General features: G+C 37.7%; 1 protein-coding gene and 1 long non-coding RNA gene across 16 annotated transcripts in view; one reads left to right on the forward strand and one right to left on the reverse strand.

Annotated features, from left to right (window-relative positions):
• The window catches only part of LOC122626902 (peripheral plasma membrane protein CASK), a 119,294-nt gene that overhangs the window by 97,317 nt on the left and 10,862 nt on the right, over positions 1–11,115 (reverse strand). For 9 of the 15 annotated variants that reach the window (XM_043807458.1, XM_043807464.1, XM_043807460.1 and 6 more), the window contains exons 2-5: positions 6,734–6,846; positions 6,126–6,231; positions 5,210–5,287; positions 3,459–3,637 (exon numbers count right to left, since the gene is read on the reverse strand). In XM_043807458.1, the coding sequence (XP_043663393.1) occupies positions 3,459–3,637; positions 5,210–5,287; positions 6,126–6,231; positions 6,734–6,846 (476 nt within the window). Of the gene's footprint in view, positions 1–93; positions 166–3,458; positions 3,638–3,739; positions 3,913–5,209; positions 5,288–6,125; positions 6,232–6,733; positions 6,847–11,115 lie in introns of those variants that run through there. The other 6 variants (XM_043807459.1, XM_043807463.1, XM_043807475.1 and 3 more) reach the window with 3 other exon arrangements.
• Positions 6,230–7,438, forward strand: LOC122626912. Its single transcript, XR_006326756.1, has 3 exons — positions 6,230–6,477; positions 6,608–6,869; positions 7,370–7,438. It is a non-coding gene; the product is annotated as an uncharacterized LOC122626912 (long non-coding RNA).

An 11,115-nucleotide genomic window follows, 5' to 3' on the forward strand; every position in this document is an offset into this window, starting at 1 on the left:
ATACAATCTGGGTTGACGTAATAAGTATGTGTAATATATATGGCGTGATGATACAAGGCTCCAGCGGAAGTGATGATTAAAGGTCAAGCTTACCCTCGCTGTCGGCCTTCAAGTAGAGCTGCCCCTTTGGGCTCAGACACTGCCGATACTCGGTCGTGTAACACTCTGTATTCATTCAAACCAAATTTCAGGTTATCAAATAGCTCGTAACAAAACTTTATTCTTTCCTCGTCTTGTATGCTAACTATAATAACACCGTAAAGACTTTTTAATGGCAGTACGTGCCAGAAGTATGTTAGAGGGAACGTATAATTCCTAAGATAATCAGCTAAGACTTGCCGAAGTAAAAAGTTTCATTCGACATTTTTAGTAAGTAGATATTACTTCTTTTTTACTTTCTTATTTGTATCAACATTGAAACTTTGTAGGGAGAAAGAAATCGTAAGGAAGTTGATCTCTCGATGATAAAGAATATGTACTTCAAACAACTCGCCCGTAAGTTCGCTTATTAAAGATTTACTTTCGAAAAGAGCCCGGTGAAGGCTAAGTGTCCTAGTTCGCGAGAGCATTCTCCCATTGGTGCCTGTCCTACTCTTGGACTGTCAAATTAGTTCGAAACTCTGAAGATTGTGGATGATGGAAACAGTGCTCGAAGGGATTTACTCCTTATATTGTCAGCCAAATGTTTCTCCTATAATGCAGTATCGAGCTTTCTCTCTATATCTTGGAAAACGAAGTGTCTAGGTAATACCGAAATGCCCCCGATCGAGTTTTTCATCGCGACATTAAATAACTTGATTGTACTGCGATTAGAATTGATTTTAATTTGTTTTTGCTGAAAATAAAAGTGGACGAAGGATCGTCGCTTGTTAATCATTTTTATATACACGCATGTGACGATTAGTTATCGGTATATTTATAACGCAATAATTCGAGCTGGTAGATATGTTATTTCACCAATATTCCCCTAAAACGCTCGAAAGCTGGCAAGCACTCGCGATAGCATGAGTGCCGATCAAAGTGAATTGACCGACATATTAAGGTGCACTCTTTCAACAGCTCTTAACGGCAATATACAACGGCAAACGTGTGTATATATTATATATAAATATATATATATAGATATAGATATATAAATATATATATATGTATATGTATATCACTTATTCCACGCCGAAACCCATACGAATTCCTAGGAAGTATTCGATATTATGATACATTTCGACGTGTCTCACCGCTTCAACGTCGTCTGGCTTTTTATTCCGAAACGGAGAGATTTTAATCTGCGATCGTTTCGTCAGTATATTTATCGTAGAACGGATTTGACTTTCGTTCAACTAGGAGAATCTTCTCTCTCGCCTGCTTCGGATGGTTCGGTTCGCTTGACGTTGAAAGCGCGCGATATCGAAGCGGTGGAAAAAATCGTAAAAGAGAGATACCAATTCAATGCTGAATATTAAGAAGCAGAAACGTGGTGTCTTCAAAAAGTAAAAATATAACCGATAAAAGCCGTTGCATTCTGCACACCGAACACTCAGAGATTTTGAATGTGACTGCCAATCATCGATCAAGCCAGCCAATGGGTCTATCGCAGAACAGGGCATTCCCACAGAGAGAAAGAGAAAGAGATAGAGAGAAAGAAAAGAAGAGACCATTGACAGAGAAAAAAAAAAGAAAGAAAAAAAAAATATAAAAAAAAAAGGAAGAAGAGAAAGAGGCAAACACACGCGCGCATAACATCGTGTGTTCGCGCAATATCTTTGTTCGGATCACATTGTCGGAAATAGAACGAATCGATGTTCAAAAATATTGCATTAGAGGTTCTACAAAGGCATACATTGAATACCATCTTCCAAAGAGAGCACCGTATATATATACGGTATCGCGCGAACGCGCTTCTTCATGCTCGATTGTTCCGATTATGACCGGGACAGGCCGTCGCGTTAATTACACTGCAATTATGTAACGTACATGATAACTCGATGCAGAAATTTAACGTCATTTGCTGGCGACGATACTGCCACCCTTTGATCACATTCTATGCATACTACAGGAAGTTTCATTAGCCACGATGACGACCATACGCTCAAGTAGAAGCAAAAGGAAAACAAAAAATGATTTTCCTTGAATAACGTTAATCACGCTATGTCGACAAACTTATTCAAACTACCGATCGGTAAACACATACAAGACTATTCCTTTCACGTCATTTTCTTTCTGCTGAATTTTTGAAAACTTTTCTTAAGGCAGTGCCCGTAAAAAGGAGGTCGACTTGCTCGACGATATTCGTTAACGTCGCTCTCATAAATAATAGATTCTATTGCCTGAAACGACAAAATCTCTCTATATCGGAGTAATACAATTTTATCATTTTTCCGCGATTAGGTAGACGATAAAAGAAAATGACTGAATTCTTTCTTTGAAATCGTATAAAGGAAAATTGTCTTAATCACGACGTTAAATGTTTACGTTCTTTACGTTGGAACGGAGATGAAATGACTTGAAGTTTAATTATCGCAAAAGCGATGTAAGTGGACGACAGTTCAAAAGTAATTAACATCAATGCGGAACTGGATAACTTTCGTTAATGCTTTCCTCGTACGGAATTGGTATTGAATATTGCCTTTTAAATAAAACCGCTTTAAAAGATTAAACGTTACGATATATGCTCGAGTAGCTCGGCTGATCCGACTATAATATTAAAAATAATACGATAAATATTATTAGTAATATAATAGTATTATCCTCGGGAGTGATGTTAGTTAGCACGACGTTGGCAAGGTTAATAGAGTGAATAAAAAGGGAAAAGGTAGGATGGATAATCCTCTCAGCTTCGACGAATCGTTGTTTCTCGGTGGTAATCGTCGTGTAATCGCAAAAAAAAAAAAGATCTCTATAACAACAATCCGAAAGATGAAGAATATTCGAGCAAACGTTAGGACGCATCCCTTGGGGACAATAAAGCTTACATAAATATATATGTACCTTGTTTTCGTCGGAAGAAAGAAATCCTTAATGTTTTCGTAAAAAAAAAAAAAAAAAAAAAAAGAAGAGAGAAAGAAAAAAAGAAAAAAAATAGAAATGAAGGGACTCGCACGATAGGCGTAGCCAATATTTTCTACCTCTCCATTCTTGAGAACGAATGGAACTCGAGCAAGAGTCGATACGCCGACGTGGGTATATATATATATATATGTATGTACGTGTACGTACATACATCGAGGGAGAATGGAAGTGAATGACACAGGATGAAAAAGAAAGGAGAGTAAAGTAGTGTAGAGTGAAGTAGAGTAAAGAGTGGGAGAGGAAGAAAGAGAGAAAGAGAAAGAGAAAGAGAAAGAAAAAGAGAGAGAGAGAGCCAACGTCGCGCAATGTTCTCCCTAGGGAAGGTAGGAAAGAGTACATTAGATAGAACGTGTGTGCAAACACGGTCGAATTGTAAGAAGGATTGAACATACCGACACCGTTTGCCTGCGAGGACGCAGGAAGTTGCACAGCGACACCAAAACCGCGCAGCTTCACCGGCGCAGAATTTTCCTTTCCTGCGAGTAAGGCGCACTGCGGTTTCAAATCACGATGGATTATGTCGTTCTCGTGGCAGTAGCGCAATGCCTCCAGGATTTGTCTCATGTAGTGGCTGGAAAATAAAAGAAGGAGAGATGCCTGCTTTAGTTTCTTACTCTGAATGTGCGCCACGGGAGCATAGCTCTGTATTTTCAGCCGTTGAAACGCATCGCACCGAGTTAGAACGAGCTTTAACCCACTTGCTTTCGACCCTGCCCTTTCTTCTGTCAACGATTTCGCGCTATTGAACTTTCTCCAAAATAAGATTCTATTCATCCGTTTCTTCTTCTTCTTTTTCTTTTTTTTCTTTATTTCTTTCTTTCTTTCTTTATTCCTTTCTTTCTCTTCCAATTAAATGAGTTCTTTAACCCTCGGAGGTTTGACTTTTTCAAGCGATAAGTATCCATTTGTTTTTAGTTATTTTAAAATCTGAAAGAATTCACTGATTTTATTTATACAATGAATATTCAAGATATGATAAAACCTGTGAAGTTAAATTTAGGTTATATTTATTCAGCTTGTTGAAATTATTATGATCGAGTACGTTAAACTGGAAAAAGAATAGAGATTAGAGATATAAAGCCTATTGGATAAGCTTATCTTAGATGAGCACGGATAAAAAAAGAATTCAAGTTGGTTTCTTATTCCGCAACTGTCAGAGATTCGATAAGCATTTCGTTCAAAGCAAAGTTACATGTAATCAGCCTAGTCCAAATGAAATATGAGCCGTAGCTAGCGGTCTAATACGACACACAGTTGTCGTTTGTACTCATTCAACATTAGTCTCATAGTAGTTAGGAGTTTTAATGGGGACCCTTGAGGTTACAATCTACCAGCAGGTAGGATTTTGTTCTCAATGTGAACGACCACGTTGAATGTCGGGTAATTCGAAGGAGAATTTACCGAAACGAAAGTAAATCTTTGTCTAAAAAAAATCTCATTTACATTTTATAGGAAGTACAAAGACTACGCGATAAAAATGACGAATGAAATGAAACGCCTGCTGGAATGAAAAAAAAAAAAGCTTATATACGTCTGACGAACGAAATTCAAATCTTTAAACCATCAATTATACCCAAACGATAAAAGGATAGAATTTTAATCGAAACGAAAAGAGAGACAGAGAGAGAGAGAGAAAGAGAAAGAGAAAAAGAGAGACAGAGAGACCAAAGAGGATTTTAAATGTCAGTGAAGGATGGTAGATTTTTAATAACTTCCGGAGGACATCCCAGCATATATAGAACGTAAACGTATAGATACATATGCGCCGCTTGTAGAAGTATGAGATACGTACACATACAGGTGCGTTGATATACGCCTATCGTACAGAGTTCGAGAGCTTAACCAAACTGTAGCAGCCTTGATTGCAGCGCATTTCCCGTTCATAAAAGTAAAACGGCTCGAGCATAGGAATTTTCATAATAAAGAAAATAATACAAAAAGAATAAAAAAGGAGAGAGAGAGAGAGAGAGAGAGAGAGAGAGAGAACGAACCTGATAAAAAATACCTTTTATGAGAGAAAAATTAACATTTAGAACGAAGTAATGTTGCAAAAAGTTATACTTATTCGTCGTTTATTAAATAACGCGCGTATCTAAATGTTTGGATACTTTAACAAAACGATCGATATGATAAATTATCTTACCTAGCAACTGCTTCGCTGTAGACGAAACCAGCGGTCGCTCGTCGAACTACTTCGAAACATAGATCCGAGCCGTCCATACTGAAACAGAACCGTAACATTAATATATAATTTATACGACGTTGGCTCGCTTCGTGTACCGTTTGCAAATGCATCGTTAAAGTTCGCATCGCCTTTGGATAAATCAAGCGAGAAATAAACGTCAAAACGAGTGTTATGAAACGCAATAAAAAAAAAACAATCGTTCCTTCTTACACACAGAAAAATCCCCCTTAGGAGATACATTTTACATGAATCCGTCGCTTTAAATCTTTGACCAAATATTATTTATTTTTACGTTTGTACAGAAACAGAACCGCGTCTATATGCTGTTTAAAACCGAGGAAAAAGATAAATGAAAGTAAAAGCATCTTTGAGATATAAAGATACGACTGCTCTGAATGCAATTTGAAAGGCCAGAATTTCTCTGAAAATGCTTTTTTTAAAGTGCACGAGGATGGACGAGAGAAAGAAATTATTACGCGATTCTATCTTTTTTTTTTCTTTTTTTTTTTCTTTTTTATCTCTCTCTCTCTCTCTCTCTCTCTCTCTCTCTCTCTCTCTCTCTCTCTCTCTCTCTCTCTCTCTCTCTCGCGTAAACTTTATTCCTTTGAAATCCTTGAAAAATTTGCATAGTACTCCGGTTCAACGATATGCATCTTCTGATAGAACGAAGCATCTCTTCCTCTATCCTTTTACTTCATGAACAACACCGATGACGGCATTTTGATATATTTTCCCGGTCTTTTGCACATCAAAGAGTTGGAACTCGAAGCTCACCGCGTTAAAATTTTATTCACGAAACGACCGTTAAAATCGATATTATCTCGACACGTTTTACATCCGCTCACGTTTCCTTTCATTCGAGTGATATACTTACTATTCGAACACCATGTAGAGCATACCCTCGGAACTGTAAGTTTCGAGTAGCTCGACGATGTGTGGATGCTTCAACATGTGACATATTGTGGCCTCACGTTTTAAATCTGTAACACGATCGAATGATCTATGAGAGAATTAATTCGATCGAATTTGTACGTAGATAGACAAAGTTTCCATAAGCGAAGCATTGTACGATTAAAGAGAAAAAGAGCTAATCTATTCGATCGCAATGATCTCGTTAATTTGGAAACACGATACTACACTATCCATTTCATTCGTTCGCACAATGCTCGTGACGGATAGACGAGTCGAAGAGCTGCAAGAGAGCATATGCATGTTCGCACAACGAGGTAAAACGAGTTTTAAAAGAAGCAAATGTATATATGCATATATGTATGTATGCATGTGTGTACATATATATATATACATACATACATACATACATACGTACGTACATACATAGATATAATATATACGTAGGGAAAGCCTCCTGTAGGCAGAAGGGTCGGAGAAATGGAGAAAGAGAAAGAGAAGGGAACGGTATGTTTCCAACAGTCGGCGGAAATTAATGGCTGAAGCGTACGGATATATCCTGTAGATACTCACCAGCTGTACTCAGGCCCGGACTGGAGGTGAACTTGGCCACGTCGACGATTTTTACAGCGAAAGTCTGCCCGGTCTGTCGGTGAATGCATTTCCGAACGACGCTGAATGGTCCCCTGAGACAATGGAAGAGAAAGACGTAAGCGATAATAATTAAGTATGTTAGGCTAGACGAAATTACGTGCCGGTTATATATATATATATATATATATATATATATATATATATATATGTATGTATGTATGTATGTATGTATGTATATATGTATGTATGTATGTATATATGTATGTATGTATGTATGTATGTATATGTAGGTAGGTAGGTAGATAGGTAGGTACGGTATATACATATGTACATACATACATACATACATACGTATGGCTAGCCATTATTGAACCATAAACGAGCCGGTACATCCGCGGCAGATTCGAATTGGAATCAGAGATCGAGCTGTATTAAAGCCAATAACGGTCAGGGCAATCCGACGAACGCTAACCGCGAATGCATTCATCGAATGTGCCGAACCTCCTAATGGCTCGGGCGTTATCAATCATCGTAGTCAACGATGTATTGTAGACCTTAAGCGTGTCAACGTTGAAATACTTCATCTTAATTTTAATTAATTTTTTACATCTACAGATTAATATGAAAGAATGAACGCTGAGATAATTGGAATTCTCATTTTCCTTGGAGATATCTTGATCTTCTTTGAGAACATCATTGTTATTATTATTATTATTATTATTGTTATTGTTATTGTTGTTGTCATTGTTGTTATTGTTATTATTATTATTACTGTTACTATAAATAGTTTCTCGAGAATAATTCTGGAATAATTCAATTCAAATCCTCCGTTTCTTTAATAGAAAATAAACCAGCGAGTTTCTCGGATTGGAAGTTGGGATCGAATATCTCGCACTATGCTTTCTCGACTGTCGGGACCCGATAAAAGCATCGTTCGCGAACCGTCCACGAAGGAAATTGATAATACGAGGTACGTGAAAATCGCGTCGTTTTTACGTCGAGCGTCTGTCGATAAACGGGGAAGCTAAGATATTCGAATGACATCGATTCGTGTCAGTGAAGAAGCGTATGCACAGGCCTGTCCGAGCAACAAGTATTCCTCAAGTATTATTCTATTCAGGAAAAATCGCTATCCCGACGTTCGAAGATCTGTGTCAAGAGTTAAGAGAGAGAGAGAGAGAGAGAGAGAGAGAGAGAGAGAGAAAGTTTTTGAAAATACAACATGTCTGTAGAGAAATAAGAGAAATCGAATTTTCCTGCGTGACGATGAAAGAGCACACGCACGCTTGGACACACACATCAAATACACATTTGCACGAGTCAAACCCTTGATGTAATCTGTACACGCGAGGTTGAAATACACATTGTCACGTTCGAGGGCCTCATAAATATTCGAGGAGCGTGAAAGCGAAATAATGCGGCTAATCCGTTGCGGATTTTTCTTTCGTAGCTTTTAACGTTACGAAAAGAATTATGAAGTACGTCATCTTTCATATTTTCGGTATTAAAATCTCTCTCTCTCTCTCTCTCTCTCTCTCTCTCTCTCTCTCTCTCTCTCTCTCTCTCTCTCTCTTTCACTCTCTTGTGATACACCCTTAACATAGCAAGAGACTTAATAGGGCAGTCAGCTTGACGGAGTTACCCTCCTTTCGTAGAAAATTATCGACACCTAGTACGTGCTATGCCGCGAACAATTATCGTTGATTCTTTACACGCCAACAAGCGTTATTATCTTCGGCTTTTTATTTTCTTGATCTTGATAAAATAATAACAATAATAGTACGATAATAGCAAAGGTCATTTTAATTAAGGTCAGAAGGTTGAAGGAAAACTCGATATATCTAGATTTATCGCCAAAGCAAACAGTTAAGACGATTAAAATTATTCGAAATATGTATATGACGTTATGCGAGATATATGATAAAGTGAAATTTCCATGTTACTAGATTAACGAGAAATTATCCTAGCTTTTCGCTCTATCTATTTGGAAGACGTTGCGAAGTTATGACGTTTGACATTTGAGTTTCGGACGGGAAACGTGTTTAGACATATTCCAATATGCATTGCGAATGCATCGGAGGTTAACGTTGGAAAGAGATTTGCGGTACAGACATGTTAAAATAATACAGATGAAATGTTTCTTCTGATTTCAAAAAGAAAAAGATCAGGGAGACGTAATGCCGACGGACCGTTGGCAAGATGCCTTATGTTCGCCAATCTGAGGAAGAGATTCCACGAAGTAAGTTTGATGTGTGTTGTTCTAATTGGACGTGAGTTCTTAGAGAATGAAAAGCAACACTCGGCATCGGTATGGCTATGCATCGTAGACCGAGACGGATATTAACGTTCCGTCTGTTGAGATCAGTTGTTTCCGCATTATTGGACGTACATAGACATAATAGACACCCTGACCAGGAACAGGAAAGAGAAGAGATGGGAAATTGAACTCGGTAAATGGGATTGCGAGAACGAAAGAGAAAGAGAGAAAGAGAGAGAGAGAGAGAGAGAGAGAAAAGAGAGGAGAAACTTAGAAATAAATAACATCGCTGACACGAGCTCGTTGGTTTCAGGGATCCGTTTAACCGAGTGAAATAGCACTCAACGTACCCTCCACTTTCCTCTCGAACCTATTCAACCTTTTTCTTTGTACCTCGTGTTCTTGTCGTTTCTCTCTTATCGACTCGCATGTACTGCATGTATATTGCGACCAGACAAAGAGTAATATACAAATGTATACGGATAACGCTTAAAAAACGTGAAGATAATAGAAAATGGGTAAGTTCAGAAGGTACGCTTTTCTTATTTCGAGAAAATATACGGCAACGATTCGTATATAAAGCTATTTCTTTTTATTCTTTTTGTTTTCTTTTTTCGTTTTGTTTTCTGTTTGTTCCTGTTTTGTTTATAATCAGCCTAGCGTGACAATTACTACGAGATAACACAGGAAACGAAAGTCGAGATATCCTTCGTTGCTCGTAAATGCGTCGTTGACTCGTCGAATTTACGAGGCTGCATTGTGCAATAATGAAATTCTCCCAACGTCTAAATTTAAAGTTTCGATCCGTTCAATGTTGAAAGTTTTCGCCACGTGTCTGCACATCGGCGGAACAATGGAGTATCCAGTCACGTCTGCTGCGATCTTTTTCTTACGTTGGTGTCGAGTGGAGTAACTCGGTTACATGGAGTCAATCTTCTTCCTCCCTCTACTGAGTTCAAGTGGATCGAAGTTTTGCCACTTCACTGCGATCAGCTCTACGTTTGTGTCGACCTCGATGCTACTTTCCTACTACTTCAACGAACAATATGAAATGAATTTCGTCCTTGACGCCTATTCAATATCACGCTTTGCATTTGTATATATATCCGCGAGGCATGTTCCTCTTGGCACGCCCGAAAATCCGATCTCTCGGGTTTCCTCCGATTATCCAAATATATACATCTGCTATTACACTCGACCCTCTTATGTCGTTAGAAAAAAAATATCAATTTTTCCTATATAATCGTTTTGATTTTCAAATTCTATCCCGATTAAAAATCGATTAGAAATTGATACAATCTCTGCGGCGTATCACTTAAACATATTTCGTTTCAATTTACACGCGACATTTATCGTTCAAATTTACATGCGATTACGATCGGTTGCATGTATTAGAATTTTCTTAGATAGACGTACTTCTATCTATAGTTCAATGATTTCTTATAAATAAGAAAATAAAATAGATTGTACTGTACGAAAAAAAATCACACGTCGTAAAAATAGTTTCTCTAGTTTCTATGTATTTAGAAGAATCCGATATAAAAATGATTTACTATCTATCACTGTTACTTCACCTGTACAAACTGATAAGAAAAAATAATTACTATTAACATTAACATAAGTAACATTACTGAATACTATAAAAGAGAACTAACCGATCCTGAAACGCCACATGAGGTGAAAGAACATCTAAACAGTACCATGCTCTGGATCGTGTCTCTTTTCGTTCATACTTTATTAGTCGTTGCCAGACCGACCGAAAATGATATCGAAAATGGTAAGAATAATGTTCGATAATATATTTAATAATAATATCATTTGTCGAATTGAAAATCTTTCTCTATTTTTTGATTTCCGTTTTTAGACAACACGACTGATACAGAATTTGCACGCAAGAATTGCGTTCTATCCATGAAATATAAGTATGGCGATCTTAAAGAACCACAGCCGTTGATTCTAACTCGAAATGGTACTGCATCGACGATACTTTATCCCAACGTTAAAGGTATATTATACGTGCGAGCGGGTCAGTCGATTTATTTGGCATGCCCGGGAGAACAGAATTCTCTAAGAGACATGGACTACGCTCAGGAAGTGGAAGCTA

This window comes from Vespula pensylvanica, chromosome 2 (genome assembly GCF_014466175.1).
Source record: "Vespula pensylvanica isolate Volc-1 chromosome 2, ASM1446617v1, whole genome shotgun sequence".
In the NCBI taxonomy this organism is placed as follows: Eukaryota; Metazoa; Arthropoda; class Insecta; order Hymenoptera; family Vespidae; genus Vespula; species Vespula pensylvanica.